Here is a 17,100-nt window from a genome sequence, read left to right on the forward strand (position 1 = left end):
AAATAATACACCTTCAGTCCAGTATTCATCCTTTTTGAATTTGTCTGCCTTTTATGATGCAACTCATCCTGTTGACTGCAATTTTGTCCTATCAACAGCCTCTCCGCACTACACATGGCTTCTGTTTGTAAACCAGCTACCTCATCTTCAGCACTATCATCCGCTTTCTTACGATACTTCTTGCATTGAAATATAGACAGCTCAGGACACTATTCGCACCATGCTCAACCTTTTGATTCCTAACTTTGTCTGAGGTCTTACCAACATCTCCCTCCTACACCAACTCGTTATCTGTCCTCAGGAGCACGTGGCACAGGTAACAATTGTGAGAGCACAATCCTGGAGGTCCTGCCCTTCCCTTTAACTTAGCACCTAACCCTCTGAGCTCCAATGCAGAACCTCGTCACTCGTCTTACCCTGTAATTAGTACCTCCGTGGACCACGGTTTCTGGCTGTTCACCATCCCACTTTACAATGCTGAGGACTCAATCCAACGTATCCCGGACTCTGGCCATGATATGTTGGATATCCATCCGGGAATCTCATTCTCTCCCACAGAGCCTCCTGTCCAATGCCCCGATGGACGAATCCCCTATCAGCACAGCATGCCTCTTCTCCCCTCTTCCTTTCTGAGTCACTAAGCAAGATAGTGGCGGAGAGCCACCCACAGTGACTTTCCTCTGTTACATCACCAACACCCCCCCCCCCCCCCAAAACGGTATCTTGTTGTTGAGGGGGGTGGCCATAGGGTAGTCTGCACTAGCTCCTTAACTCCATTCCCCTTCTTGGCTGTCACCCAGTTTCCTGTGCCCTGCACCTTGGGAGTAACTACCTCTGTACATGTCCTATCAACCCTTCAGCCTCCCGAATGATCGGAGTTCATCCAGTTCCAGCTCCAACTCCTAGGAAAGACAATTTCTGGCCCCGCCAAACTAGTGAGATTGAGACCCTCCCCAGTTTGTGTGGATGCTCTGTCATTTGCTACTCCGTTACAAATTAATGCCACGAAACACTACACTGCATATGATTAAAGGAATTATATTTATGGATCTTAACTGAAGGGTTAGTAAAGAACAACAAAAAGAAAAGGGCCCATTCTAATTAAACTGTCAAATGTGCACAAGTTGGAGCTCATCTTGAACTTCTCTGTCACTCACGCACTGGGCCCTCGGTCAATGTGAAAGCACACACCAGCTTCCGAATGTCGCTCGCAATCCACCTGGGACAAGCTAGTCTCCCACAGGATTGTAACCTACGACCGGTTATTTCCAACTTCTTCTCTCGAACAAAATAAACCCCAAACACAACCTTATTGTCCCTCAGCCAGAAAACCTCCCGCTAGTTGGATGGCACCACATTCCACGTCATCCCTCATCTTCAACAATAACCCAAACAGGCTGAAAGCAGGATGGACCGCTCTTACAGAGCTGCTGAGTGAAATACTGACGGCAGAACAGTAAAGATGTGAACCAGGGCATTACACCAGGTACTTGGCTGAGAATGGTCTCGGGTTTAGCAGATTCTTGTGTCCTCATCCAGTTGCTCTGATCAGACTATCTCAGATCAGGAATCAGTTCAGAGTCCACAAAATGGGGGGAAACAAAGACAACGGGTTTGTCTACCTCCCCCGTCCTTGATTCATCAAATCCAATCCTTGATCAGACTGTAGTTTCTTCTGGCCAACATCTCCCCCCTCTTGATCCAAGGGTATTTATCTTAGGATCATGATCCTCCTCTCAGTCAGTTGACTGCTCATAGGACTGCCATGGAACCCCAGTAGGTGTGCAACACTTACATTCTAAAAATAATATTAACATTTACTCACTAACTTCACCCACTTTATACTGACAATTGTCTGCTGTTTCATGAAAACCTTACCTTCTAATTTTTGCATTTTTTCAGCTTTCCATCTTCTCCGTTGATATACATTGAGTAATACAATTATCAGGGTACGTAAAATTAGTATTACAGCAGCATGTGATACTTCTGTCACCCACAGATGTATTTGAATATTTGTCCCCCAATTCCAAAACTTACTGCAAAAACCTGGTCACTCAATATTTCATTTGCCTTACCAGCATATATTTTAATAACTTTAGTGAGCTTAGTCCATTGATGAATTATGTCCCTTTCCTCTGCCACAACCCGTGTCCTGTCTGCAGTTAAGTGAGGAAATGGTGGCGACTCAGTAAGAACATAGTCCCACAGATATTAAAACATAAAACTTCAACTGCAGATGCTCTGGATCAAAGAATACGTACACAACGCTGGAAGAACTCAGCAGGTCAGGCAGCACCCGTGAGAAAAGAGTAGCCAACATTCTCAGCCTCCTCTACATCGGCGAGACCCGACGCAGATTGGGGGACCGTTTTGTCGAGCACCTCTGCTCCGTCCGTCACAATTGACAGGACCTCCTGGTTGCCACCCACTTCAACTCTGCCTCTCATTCCCATCTAGATATGTCCATACATGGCCTCCTGTACTGCCATGATGAGGCCAAACTCAGGTTGGAGCAGCAACACCTCATCTACCATCTGGGTAGCCTCCAGCCTGGTGGTATGAACATTGAATTCTCCAGTAATTCTGGTAATTCCTTCCCCTATCCAAGGTCCCTCTCTGCCTTCCTCCCCTTTCAATTTTCTGCTTCTTTATCTCTACAGTTCTTTCATGCTTATCCCCTCCCCCTCCCCCCTTTATCTTTCCTCCGATTGGTTTTCCACCTGGCGCCTCTAGGCCCTACCCCCTCCTCTATCTCTATTACTGGGCTTCGGACCTCTCTTCCCCCCCCCCCCCCCATTCCTGATGAAGGGTCGTGTTCCCACAGATATTGATCTGTATTTGTGTATTGGATCCTGAAGTTCTCCTTCATTACTGTGTTTCTGGCTGGCTGAGGCAAAGTTCGTCCTCCAACAGGCAGATCTAAAGTCAAGTTCCCTATGGTGACATTGTGACTTTCCAAAGGGTATTGTTTCCATCCTTTGGTATAACTTGTGGCCACATTGCTCTGTAATATGTCTGTCCCACCAATGCATATTGTAAAACAGACTGATTATTCACTGGAAAAATAGACAATGAGCAGTTTTCTTAAGTACTGAAACTACAGTTTGTTAGCTTCTGCTTTGTCATTTCTTCTGGGCAAGACCAGTGTTCTCCCCCTTGATGGCATCTTGATAAATCTATCTCTTTCCCAGTACCATCCATAACAGTAGCATGTGTTGATAGGTGGTTAAGGATACCCATGTATTCTCATGATATTTACCAACATTGTGAACCTGTTTCAAAGGGTAGGTTGAATTATTTCCACATTGGGAAATATGGAATACTGCAGCAACATAAAACCTTCCATCACGGATACCCACTACTCTGTAAGTTATAGTAAGGCTTCGAATATGACACAATGGCACCCTTTCTCCAACCCATTCTTTTTAGATGCTCATCGGAGACCCAATTTGCTCCTTGATGTGCATCAGGTTGCAACAAATTAGTGCCAGTCATGGTGAGCAACCAACTGGCATGAGTTGTGCATGGCTCAACTTTTTGCATTTCCTTTGACATGAGCTTTATGCAGTCAATAATCAGATTTGTTGTGTCTTGAAGGGACTTGAGAAATTTAACCACATTCAGAGTTACCTGGATGCATCTCAACCAATCTGATTAGTACCTGATCTTGATAACTTTCGCCAGTAATATTCCTTATTTTCTGCTGGAAGCACTGTATCTGGTTTTCTAATTCTGCTATGTCTAGGGTGTTGACTATTGCTGCCCCAATGTGTAACCTGCTCCTACTCATTCCAGTAGTCCTCTCTTCCTTCTATTTTTGACTGGCTTAAACTTGCTCCTGCTTAGTTGACTCTCATAAGGGTGAGTAAGTAATTGTTTTGTTGTAGGTGAGCACTATTTCAGTTAGATTAAAAATTAACAGCATGTGCTGGTACCCTGATACCAATGTGTCCAATTCCCTGTATCTCCTGACACTGTTACTACGACTGTTACTACAGCTTATTAGGGAAAGTGAGCAGAAGATGGATAGGAGCTACAGGGAGTTGGTCACCCTGAGGCTGCAGGAGTTAGATAAATACATGACTGTCAGGGAAGGGAAGGGAAGAACTCAGATAGTAGAGATCACCCCTGTGGCCATCCCTTTCAGTACTCGTCATCTCGTTTTGGATGTTGTCGCTGGCACTGAACCTAGTTCCATGGTGCAGAAGGGAAAGACGAAGATGAGGAACATAGAACATAGAATAGTACAGCACATTACAGGCCTTTCGGCCCACAATGTTGTGCCGACCCTCAAAACCTGCCTCCCATATAACCCCCGCCTCCCATATAACCCCCCACCTTAAATTTTTCCACATACCTGTCTAGTAGTCTCTTAAACTTCACTAGTGTATCTGCCTCCACCACTGACTCAGGCAGTGCATTCCACGCACCAACCACTCTCTGAGTGAAAAACCTTCCTCTAATATCCCCCTTGAACCTCCCTCCCCTTACCTTAAAGCCATGTCCTCTTGTACTGAGCAGTGGTGCCCTGGGGAAGAGGCGCTGGCTGTCCACTCTGTCTATACCTCTTAATATCTTGTACACCTCTATCATGTCTCCTCTCATCCTCCTTCTCTCAAAAGAGTAAAGCCCTAGCTCCCTTAATCTGTGATCATAATCCATACTCTCTAAACCAGGCAGCATCCTGGTAAATCTCCTCTGTACCCGTTCCAATGCTTCCACATCCTTCCTATACTGAGGTAACCAGAACTGGACACAGTACTCCAAGTGTGGCCTAACTAGAATTTTATAGAGCTGCATCATTACATCATGTCTCTTAAACTCTATTCCTTGACTTATGAAAGCTAACACCCCATAAGCTTTCTTAACTACCCTATCTACCTGTGAGGCAACTTTCAGGAATCTGTGGACATGTCCCCCCAAATCCCTCTACTCCTACCAAGTATCCTGCCATTTACTTTATACTCTGCCTTGGAGTTTGTCCTTCCAAACTGTACCACCTCACACTTCTCTGGGTTGAACGCCATCTGCCACTTCTCAGCCCACTTCTGCATCCTATCTATGTCTCTCTGCAATCTTCGACAATCCTCTACACTATCTACAACACCACCAACCTTTGTGTCGTCTGCAAACTTGCCAACCCAGCCTTCTACTCCCACATCCAGGTAATTAATAAAAGTCACCAAAAGTAGAGGTCCCAGAACAGATCCTTGTGGGACACCACTAGTCACAACCCTCCAACCTGAATGTACTCCCTCCACCACGACCCTCTGCCTTCTGCAGGCAAGCCAATTCTGAATCCATCTAGCCAAACTTCCCTGGATCCCATGCCTTCTGACTTTCTGAGTAAGCCTACTGTGTGGAACATTGTCAAAGGACTTACTAAAATCCATGTAGATCACATCCACTGCACTACCCTCATCTAAATGCCTGGTCACCTCCTCAAAGAACTCTATCAGGCTTGTTAGGCACGATCTGCCCTTCACAAAGCCATGCTGACTGTCCCTGATCAGACCATGATTCTCTAAATGCCCGTAGATCCCATCTTTTCCAACAGCTTTCCCACCACAGACGTAAGGCTCACTGGTATATAATTACCCGGACTATCCCTACTACCTTGTTTGAACAAGGGGACAACATACGCCTCCCTCTAATCCTCCAGTACCATTCCCGTGGACAACGAGGATCAACATACGCCTCCCTCTAATCCTCCAGTACCATTCCCGTGGACAACGAGGATCCTAGCCAGATGTTCAGCAATCTCTTCCCTTGCCTCGTGGAGCAGCCTGGAGAATATTCCATCAGGGCCCGGGGACTTATCCGTCCTAATGTATTTTAACAACTCCAAAACCTCCTCTCCCTTAATATCAACATGCTCCAGAACATCAACCTCACTCATATTGTCCTCACCGTCATCAAGTTCCCTTTCAGTGGTGAATACCGAAGAGAAGTATTCATTGAGGACCTCGCTCACTTCCACAGCCTCCAGGCACAACTTCTCACTTTTTTCTCTAATCGGTCCTACCTTCACTCCTGTCATCCTTTTGTTCTTCACATAATTGAAGAATGCCTTGGGGTTTTCCTTACTCGCCAAGGTCTTCTCATGCCCCCTTCTTGCTCTTCTCAGCCCCTTCTTAAGCTCCTTTCTTGCTACCCTATATTCCTCAATAGACCCATCTGATCCTTGCTTCCTAAACCTCATGTCTGCTGTCTTCATCCACTTGACTAGATTTTCCACTTCACTTGTCACCCATGGTTCCTTCACCCTACCATTCTTTATCTTCCTCACCAGGAAAAATTTATCCCTAACATCCTGCAAGAGATCCTTAAACATCGACCATAGTACATTTCCCTACAAAAACATCATCCCAATTCATACCCGCAAGTTCTAGCCTTATAGCCTCATAATTTGCCCTTCCCCAATTAAAAATTTTCCTGTCCTCTCTGATTCTATCCTTTTCCATGATAATGCTAAAGGTCAGGGAGCGGTGATCACTGTCCCCCAGATGCTCCCCCACTGACAGATCTGTGACCTGACCCAGTTCATTACCTAATACTAGATCTAGTATGGCATTCCCCCTAGTCGGTCTGTCAACATACTGTGACAGGAATCCATCCTGGACACACTTAACAAACTCTGCCCCATCAAACCCTTGGAACTAATCAAGTGCCAATCAATATTAGGGAAGTTAAAGTCACCCTTGATAACAACCCTGTTATTTTTGCACCTTTCCAAAGTCTGCCTCCCAATCTGCTCCTCGGTATCTCTGCTGCTACCAGGGGCCCGACAGAATACCCCCAGTAGAGTAACTGCTCCCTTCCTGTTCGTGACTTCCACCCATACTGATTCAAAAGAGGATCCTGCTACATTACCCACCCTTTCTGTAGCTGTAATAGTATCCCTGACCAGTAATGCCATCCCTCCTCCCCTTTTTCCCTCCTCTCTATCCCTTTTAAAGCACTGAAATCCAGGAATATTGAGAATCCATTCCTGCCCTGGTGCCAGCCAAGTCTCGGTAATGGCCACTACATCATAATTCCATGTATGTATCCAAGCTCTCAGTTCATCACCTTTGTTCCTGATGCTTCTTGCATTGAAGTAAACACACTTTAGCCCTTCTACCTTACTACCTTTACACACTTTATTCTGCTTCTCTTTCCTCAAAGCCTCTCTATATGTTAGATCTGGCTTTACTCCATGCACTTCTTTCACTGCTCTATCGCTCCGGGTCCCATCCCCCTTGCAAATTAGTTTAAACCCTCCCGAACCATGCTAGCCAACCTACCAGCAAGGATATTGCTCCCCATCGAGTTCAGGCGCAACCCATCCAATCTGTACAGGTCCCACCTTCCCCAGAAGAGGTCCCAATGATCCAAAAATCTAAAACCCTGCCCCCTGCACCAACTCCTCAGCCATGCATTCAATTGCCATCTCCTCCAATTCTAACCATCACTATCACAATAGCACTGGCAGCAATCCTGAGAACGCCACCCTTGAGGTCCTGTTCTTCAGCCTTCTGCCTAGTTCCCGAAACTCACACTTCAGGACCTCATCCCTCTTCCTGCCTATGTCGTTGGTCCCAACGTGTATCACGACTTCTGGTTGCTTTCCCTCTCGTACCAGGATGTCATGCACCCGGTCAGAGACATCCCGGACCCTGGCACCTGGGAGGCAACAGACCATGCGGGTGCCCTTCTCACGTCCACGAAATCTCCTGTCTGCTCCCCTGACTATAGAGTCTCCAATGACAACAGCTCTCCTCTTCTCCGTCCCATCCTTCTGCAACACAGGGTCAGACTCAGTGCCAGAGGCCCTGCCACCGTGGCTCACACCTGGTCGGTCGTCCTCACCAACAGCATCCAGGACGGTAAACTTATTATTCAGGGGAATGGCTACAGGAATACGGTAGTCATAGGAGATTCCATATTGAGGGGAACAGACAGGAGGTTCTGTCAGCCTGATAGATGGTGTGTTGCCTCCCAGGTGTCAGAGTTCGGGATGTCTCGGATCAGGTGCAGAATATTCTGAAGGGAGAGGGTGATCAGCCAGAAGTCTTGGTACAAGTTGGTACCAATAACATGGGTAGAAAAAGGGAAGAGGTCCTGAAGAGAGAATTCAGGTAGTTGGGTAGGAAGCAGAAAAGCAGGACCTCCAGGGTACTAATCTCAGGATTGCTGCCAGTGCCACATGCAAACGAGCACAAGAATAGCATGATCAGGCATATTAATGCGTGGCTGAGAGACTGGCGTAGGGAGCAGGGCCTTAGATTCCTGGATCATTGGGGCCTTTTCTGGGGGAGGTACGACCGTACAAAAAAAGGATGGGTTACACCTGAACCCAAAGGGGTCCAATATCCTAGCAGTCAGGTTTAATACAGCTGTTAGGGAGGGTTTAGACTAATTAGACAGGGGGAAGGGAACCGGAGTGATAGGGCTGAGGAAGGGGAAAACAAATAAATCAAAGATGACGTGTAACAGAGACAATAAGAAAGGACAGGCAGGTGATGAGGCATAATCACAGTCAGTGGGATGAGCTACTGGGCAATAGAGGCGTGGTGCAGTTAGAATAGAAAGCAACAAATACTGGACTGAGAGTGATATATTTGAATGCGCACGGCAGAAGAAATAAAATGGACGATCTTGAAACTCAGCTACAGACTGGCAAGTATGACGTTGTGGCCATCGCTGAAACTTGGCTAAAGGATGGCTGCCACTGGGAGCTGAACATCCAAGGATATATGGTGTATTGGAAAGATAATGCGTTGGCAGAGAAGGGTGGTGTGGCCCTGTATATAAGAAATGATATTAAATCATTAGGAAGGATGACATAGGATCGGAAGATGTAGAGTCTCTATGGGTTGAGTTAAGAAATGGCAAGGGTAAAAGGACCCCAATGGCAGTTGTATACGGGCCTCCAAACAGCATCTGTGATGTGGATTACAGATTACAGCAAGAGATAGAAAAGGTGTGTCAGAAGGGCAATGTCTTGATAATCGTTGGGGATTTTAACATGAAAGTGGATTGGGAAAACCAGGCCAGTACTGGACCTCAAAAGAGAATTTGTAGAATGTCTAAGGGATGGCTTTTTAGAACAGCTTGTTGTTGATCCCAGTAGGGGATCGGCTGTGCTGGATTGGGTGCTGTGCAATGATCCGGAGGTGATAAGAAAGCTCAAGGTTAAGGAACCCTTAGGGAACAGTGATCACAATATGATCAAGTTCACTTTGAAATTTGAGAAGGAGAAACTAAAATCCAATGTGTTGGTATTTCAGTGGAATAAAGGAAATTGCATGAGAGTAGAACTGGCCAAAGTTGACTGGAAAGGGACACTACCAGGAAGGACAGTAGAGCAAAAATAGCTGGAGTTTCTGCGAAAAATGAGGGAAGTGCAAGACAGATATATTCCAAATAAGAAGAAATTTTCGAATGGAAGAAGGACACTACCGTGACTGACAAGTGAAGTCAGAGCCAAAGTAAAAGCAAAATAGGGAGCATACAAGGAAGCCAAAACTAGTGGGAAGACAGAGGATTGGGAAGATTTAAAAACTTGCAGAAAGAAACGAAGAAGGTCATTAGGAAGTAAAAGATGGATTATGTAAGGAAGCTGGCGACTAATATCAATGAGTATACTAAAAGCTTTTTAAGTATATAAAGGGTAAAAGAGAGTTGAGGTTAGACATAGGATCAATAGAAAACAGTCCTATATCTGGAGGACCATTGTAATGAGAGACGCAGAGATGGGAGAGGAATGGAATGTGTATTTTACATCAGTCTTCACAGTGGAAGATGTCTGCAGTATACTGGATATTCAAGAGAGTCAGGGAAGTGAAGTATGTGCAATGAAAACTATGACGGAGAAGGTGCTCTGGAAGCTTAATGGTCTGAGGTAGATGAATCTCCTGGCCAAAATGGAATGCACCCTTGGGTTCTGAAGGAAGTAGCTGGAGAGATTGTGGAGGCATTAACGATGATCTTTCAAGAATCGATAGATTCTGGCATTTCACTGGATGACTGGAAAATTGAAAATGTTACTCCGCTATTTAAGAAGGGTGGGAGTCAGCAGAAAGGAAACTTGTAGACCTGTCCAGGTAGACCTATTGTCTCAGCTTGCTCCTGCCCCACTGAACTCATTTCTGCATACCTTGACACTGTCTTATCCCCCCTTGTTCAATCTCTTCCCACCTATGTTCGTGACACTTCTCATGCTTTGAGTTTTTTCAATGATTTTAAGTTCCCTGGCCCCCTCCATCTTATTTTCACCATGGATGTCCAGTCCCTATATACCTTCATCCCCCACCGATATGGTCTCGAAGCTCTTCGGTTTTTTTTTTGGATTCAAGACCTAACCAAATCCCCTCTACCACCACTCTCCTCCATCTAGTGGAATTAGTTCTTACTCTCAATAATTTCTCCTATGGGTCCCAGTTATGCCTGCCTTTTTGTTGGCTTTGTGAAACAGTCCATGTTCCAAGGCTATACCGGTATCCATCCCTCTCTTTTCCTTCGCTACATCGACGACTGCGTTGGCGCTGCCTCTTGCACAGGTGCTGAGCTCGTCGACTTCATTAACTTTGCCTCCATCTTTCACCCTGCCCTCAAATTTACCTGGTCCATTTCCAACACCTCCCTCCCCTTTCTTGATCTTTCTGTCTCCATCTCTGGAGACAGCTTATCTACTGATATCTACTATAAGCCTACAGGCTCTCACAGCTACCTGGACTATTCCTCTTCCCACCCTGTCTCTTGCAAAAATGCTATCCCCTTCTCACAATTCCTCCGTCTCCGCCACATCTGCTCTCAGGATGAGGCTTTTCATTCCAGGACGAAGGAGGTGTCTTCCTTTTTTAAACAAAGGGGCTTCCCTTCGTCCACCATCAACTCTGCTCTCAAATGCATCTCTCCTATTTCCCGCACATCTGCCCTCACCCCATCCACCCGCCACCCCACTCGGGATAGGGTTCCCCTTGTCCTTACCTACCACCCCACCAGCCTCTAGGTCCAACATATAATTATCCGTAACTTCCGCCACCTCCAACGGGATCCCACTACCAAACACATGTTTCTCTCCACCCCCCGTCTGCTTTTCGCAGGGATCGCTCCCTACGCGACTTCCTTGTCCACTCGTCCCCCCCAACCCTTCCCACCGATCTCCCTCCTGGCACTTATCCTTATAAACGGAACAAGTGCTACACCTGCCCTTATACTTCCTCCCTCACCACCATTCAGGGCCCCAGACAGTCCTTCCAGGTGAGGCGACACTTCACCTGTGAGTTGGCTGGTGTGGTATACTGCGTCCAGTGCTCCCGGTGTGGCCTTTTATATATTGGTGAGACCCGACGCAGACCGGTAGACCATTTTGCTGAACACCTATGCTCGGTCCACCAGAAAAAGCAGGATCTCCCAGTGGCCACACATTTTAATTCCATGTCCCATTCCCATTCTGATATGTCTATCCATGGCCTCCTCTACTGTCAAAATGAATCCAAACTCAAGTTGGAGGAACAACACCTTATATACCGGCTGGGTAGCCTCCAACCTGATGGCATGATCATTGACTTCTCTAACTTCCGTTAATGCCCCTCCTCCCCTTCTTACCCCATCCCTGACATATTTAGTTGTTTGCCTGTTCTCCATCCCCCCCTTTCTTACTCCTGAGGCCTCCCATCCCATGATCCTTTCCCTTCTCCAGCTCTGTATCACTTTCGCCAATCACCTTTCCAGTTCTTAGCTTCATCCCACCCCCTCCGGTCTTCTCCTATCATTTCGCATTTCCCCCTCCCCCCACTACTTTCAAATCTCTTACTATCTTTCCTTTCAGTTAGTCCTGACGAAGGGTCTCAGCCCAAAACGTTGACAGCGCTTCTCCCTATAGATGCTGCCTAGCCTGCTGTGTTCTACCAGCATTTTGTGTGTGTTGTAACTTATAGACCTGTTAGACTGACATCAGTGGGTGGGAAATTGTTGGAATTGATTGTTAGGGATGAGATTATGGAGTACCTGGAGGCACATGACAAGATAGGCCAAAGCCAGCATGTTTTCCTGAAAGGAATATCCTGCCTGACTGACCTACTGCAACTCTTTGAGGAAATTACAAGCAGGGTAGATAAGGGAGGTGCAGTGGATGTGGTGTACTTGGATTTTCAAAAGGCTTTTGACATGGTGCTGCACATGAGGCTGCTTAGCAAGATAACAGCCTATGGAATTTCAGGGAAGTTACTAGCATTGTTGGAGCATTGGCTGATTGGCAGAAAACAGAGAGTGGGAATAATGGGATCTTATTCTGGCTGGCTGCCGGTTACCAGTGGATTTCCACAGGGGTCACCATTGGGACCACTGCTTTTTATTATCTATGTCAATGATTTGGACAATAGGATTAATGGATTTGTGGCTAAATTTACTGATGATACAAAGATAGGTGGAGGAGCAGATAGTGTTGAGGAAACAGAGAGCTTGCAGAGAGACTTGGATAGTTTAGGGGAATGGGAAAAGAAGTGGCAAATGAAATACAATGTTGGAAAGTGTATGGTCATGCAGTTTGGTGGAAGAAATAAATGGGCAGACTATTATTTAGATGGGAAGAGAATCCAAAATGCAGAGTTGCAAAGGGACTTGGGAGTCCATGTGCAAGATACCCTAAAGGTGGTGGTGAAGAAGGCGAATGCAATGTTGGCATTCATTTCTAGAGGTATAGAATATAAGAGAGGAATATGGGGTTGAGGCTGTATAAGGCACTCGTGAGACTACATTTGGAGTTTGTGTGCAGTTTTGGGCTCCTTATTTTAGAAAGGATATACTGACGTTGGAGAGAGTTCAGAGAAGATTCACGAGAATGATTCCAGGAATGAAAGGGTTACCATATGAGGAATGTCTGGCAGCTCTTGGGCTGTATTCCCTGGAGTTCAGACAGATGAGAGGGGATCTCATTGAAACATTCTGAATATTAAAAGGCCTGAACAGATAAGATATGGTTAAATTATTTCCCTTGGTGGAGGAGGTAGACGACAAAACAGCACAACTTTTCAAGATTGAAGGATGTACATTTAGAACAGAGATGCAGAGAAATTACTGTAGTCAGAGGGTGGTAAATCTGAGGAATTTGTTGCCACGAGCAGCTGTGGAGGACAAGTCATTGGGTGTACTTAAGGCAGAGATAGGTAGGTTCTTGATTAGCCAGGGCATCAAAGGGTATGGGGTGAAGGCAGGGGAGTGGGGATGACTGGAAGAATTGGAGCAGCCCATGATTGAATGGTGGAGCAGACTTGATGGTCTGAATAGCCTCCTTCTACTCCTATATCTTATAGTCTAATGGTCTAATGCTACCCCTTGGTGTTATGCTGGGTCTCACTACATTTAGATTCTGGTGTAGTTCCAGCTACTTGAAGTTGTTACATAGTTGAATTTATATTATTCTCAACTTATCGAATTAAACCTGTAACACACAAGTGTAATTTATACTCTTTTTAGATTGATTGATATGTAGACTGTAGTCCCTTAGGCCAACAAAACAATCTTGAATCTTGAAACTTGCACTAATATCTTAGAAGCTGCCCTTTGTCTAACATGGGCCTCCATGCATCTTTGATTGTGGTAGATATGTTCCCATTGGCGGCTTGGGGTGCAGGCATGGTTCCTATTGATGGCTAGTATATGGAAGCTGGCTTCTATTGGTGGAGCCATTATGTCAGACGTGTTCTTGAGTAACATGCCACTAATGTTTGTCTGGCATTGTTTAATAATAAAGTGCGCCCATCCTCTGTGCTTGCCCACAGTGCCACAGCCTCGGACTGGTGAGCCTCAGTTTCAGGTCCTGCCTCCAGACGTCATTGTGAACCTCCGGTTTCCAGGTGAAGAATGCCAGGAATCTCAATTCCTACCCACATCTGAGCAGGTAACTGTCAGCTCACATGGCAGCCAAGATGGTGGTGGAGAGCTGAGTGTGGGGTGGGAGGATGGGGTAGATAGCTGTGGTTGGGACGTAGGGAGAAGCTGGATGAAAGGGGTAGGCTGGACCAGAGGAAGGGCTATTTAGATAGGTGACTCAGATGGAATGTGACAGGCTACTCCCACCCTGAATATCTCAGTATTCCCATGTGGAGATGATTAACAAAGGCAGGGTTTGGGTATGGCGCCTTTGGAGACAAAGTCATTGGGTATATTTAAAGCTGAGGTTGATTGGTTTTTTATTAGTAAGGATATCAAAGGTTATGAGAGAAGGCAAGGAGAGCAGGTATCAGCCATGATGGAATAGTGGAGTGGACGTTTGGGTTGGGGTGTGGAGATGGGTGTTGCAAATGGGGTTGGAGTTCAGATATGCTCAGGGTATTCCTGTCTCCTTGGATGTGTCTGTATTCCTGGGTGTTGGAGTGTGGAGATGAGTGATACAAATAGTGTTGGAGTGTGGAGATGGGTGGTACAAACAGGGCTAGGGTTTGGAAATGGGTGATGTAAATGGTGTTGGGGTTCAGATGTGATAAAGGGTACACCTCTCTTCCCCGATAAGTCTGTTTTTCTGGGTGTTGGGGTTGGGTGATGGGTGATACAAACAGGGTTGGGATTTGGAGATAGGTGATATAAACAGGATTGGGATTTGGAGATAGGTGATACAAAGGGGGTTGGGATTTGGACATGGGTGATATAAATGGGGTTGGGATTTGGAGATGGGTGATACAAATAGGGTTGGGATTTGGAGATTGGTAATACAAACGTGGTTGGGATTTGGAGATTGGTAATACAAACGTGGTTGGGATTTGGAGATGGGTGATACAAATAGGTTTGGGATTTGGAGATTGGTAATACAAACGTGGTTGGGATTTGGAGATTGGTAATACAAACGTGGTTGGGATTTGGAGATGGGTGATACAAACGGGGTTGGGATTTGGAGATGGGTGATACAAACGGGGTTGGGATTGGGAGATGGGTGATACAAACGGGGTTGGGATTGGGAGATGGGTGATACAAACGGGGTTGGGATTGGGAGATGGGTGATACAAACGGGGTTGGGATTGGGAGATGGGTGATACAAATGGGGTTGGGATTGGGAGATGGGTGATACAAACAGGGTTGGGATTTGGAAATGGGTGATATAAATGGGGATGGGATTTGGACATGGGTGATATAAATGGGGTTGGGATTTGGAGATGGGTGATATAAATGGGGTTGGGATTTGGACATGGGTGATATAAATGGGGTTGGGATTTGGAGATGGGTGATATAAATGGGGTTGGGATTGGGAGATGGGTGATACAAACAGGGTTGGGATTTGGAAATGGGTGATATAAATGGGGATGGGATTTGGACATGGGTGATATAAATGGGATTGGGATTTGGACATGGGTGATATAAATGGGGTTGGGATTTGGAGATGGGTGATACAAAGGGGATTGGGATTTGGAGATGGGTGATATAAATGGGGTTGGGATTTGGAAATGGGTGATACAAATAGGGTTGGGATTTGGAGATTGGTAATACAAACGTGGTTGGGATTTGGAGATTGGTAATACAAACGTGGTTGGGATTTGGAGATGGGTGATACAAACGGGGTTGGGATTTGGACATGGGTGATATACAAGGGGTTCGGATTTGGACATGGGTGATATAAATGGGGTTGGGATTTGGAAATGGGTGATACAAACAGGGTTGGGATTTGGACATGGGTGATATAAAAGGGGTTGGTGTTCAGATGTGCTCTGTGTCCTCCTCTCTCCCCTGATGTGTCTGTGTTCCCAGGCTTTGCCCGGTCACAGCTTCCTGACAATTGCTGACATTGATGCCAGCGAGCTGCTGCCCAATCTGCCAACCAGCGCTACCGAGACCGAACCACTGCCCTCAGCACAGGATGAGCCCTTGTCCATTCCTGCTCTACACATGATGGCTGCCTCAGTGACGAATGCTGCTCCAATGAGCACTTGCCTGCTGCAGGGTGAGTGTACGGACGAGAGTAGCAGCCCATTGCCGAGGGGAATGCTCACCATTTGGTGGAAAGTATGGTAGCAGCAGTGGGTTCTGGGTAGAGGAGACCAGAACAGGGTCAGGAAACCTGCCTGTGTGGCCCCATCTCTTATATTTTCCCTGTCATTGTATCAATATGGGCTCCCAGCTGAACGCTGAAGGCAGCCCTCTCCAATCTTGATGAAGTGTCTCAGCCCAAAAGATTAACCATTTATTCCCCTCCGTTGATGCTGCATGATCTGCGGAGTTCCTCCAGCATTTTGTGTGTAATGCTCTGGATTTTCAGCATCTGCAGACTCTTGTGTCAATGATTTGCTACCTCATTATTCCTGGTCTCACCTTTCAGCTGCTAGCTTTGTACTCCTTCCCCTCCCTCCAAACTTGTTCTGGCCTCTGCCCTATTCTATTTCCAGTCCAGACCAAAATGTCAACTGCTTATTTATTTACATTGACCTGCTGGGTTCCTCCAGCAGCTCTGGATTTTCCCGATTCTGCAGAATCTCTTGTGGAGGAGGATATGTGTATTGCTGGAAGATGAAGATTTCTGCAGGCAGTGAGCAGAGCGACTGTGGATGGTTGAGCATAGCAGAGAGCTCAGTAAGACCAGCACACAGAGCTTGCGGTCTGCTTCATGCTCATTGTGTCTTCTTGCTTTCAGAGAGCCCATGCGGTGGCTCAGCGCAGTCCAGCCACGAGGGCTGCGAGCAGCAGCTGGCTATGGATGAGCTAACACAGAAACTCTTACAAAAGAAGAACTCCCCAGCATGGGCACCCCCCCAAGCCTCTACCCGTGTTACCCACCAGGTCACAGCCCAGCTGAGTGAGATGGAACTGCAACTCAGTGCCCTGCAGGACATTGCCATAAGCATGGAGCAGGATTTTGCCAACACCAAAATGGTAAGGAGCTGTGATATTGTATGCGTCCACTAACCCTGTAGAGGATGGGAGCTGGGGGCTGGAGATGCGGAAATAGGATCTGGCCTCTCAGAACTGTGTGCTTACACCCGGGAATCAAAGTCAAGCTCCAGTTTATTCAGATTTATTTGTCACATGTACATCGAAGCATTCAGTAAAATAAATTGTTAGCAGAGTTGTAATACTGAGGCTTTATAAAGTGGTGGTTAGACCGCACTTGGAGTATTGTGAGCAGTT

General features: G+C 46.3%; 1 protein-coding gene across 10 annotated transcripts in view; it reads left to right on the forward strand.

The window, feature by feature from the left end:
* The window catches only part of cplane1 (ciliogenesis and planar polarity effector 1), a 375,338-nt gene that overhangs the window by 310,378 nt on the left and 47,860 nt on the right, over positions 1-17,100 (forward strand). For all 10 annotated transcript variants that reach the window (XR_009512997.1, XR_009512998.1, XM_059974072.1 and 7 more), the window contains 3 exons: positions 13,770-13,888; positions 15,727-15,919; positions 16,607-16,845. Coding sequence is in view for 8 of the 10 variants with exons in the window: in XM_059974072.1 (XP_059830055.1) it covers positions 13,770-13,888; positions 15,727-15,919; positions 16,607-16,845 (551 nt within the window). In the remaining 2 variants the exon portion in view is untranslated. The remainder of the gene's footprint in view (positions 1-13,769; positions 13,889-15,726; positions 15,920-16,606; positions 16,846-17,100) is intronic.

The sequence above is a fragment of the Hypanus sabinus genome, chromosome 7, assembly GCF_030144855.1.
Source record: "Hypanus sabinus isolate sHypSab1 chromosome 7, sHypSab1.hap1, whole genome shotgun sequence".
Classification (NCBI taxonomy): domain Eukaryota; kingdom Metazoa; phylum Chordata; class Chondrichthyes; order Myliobatiformes; family Dasyatidae; genus Hypanus; species Hypanus sabinus.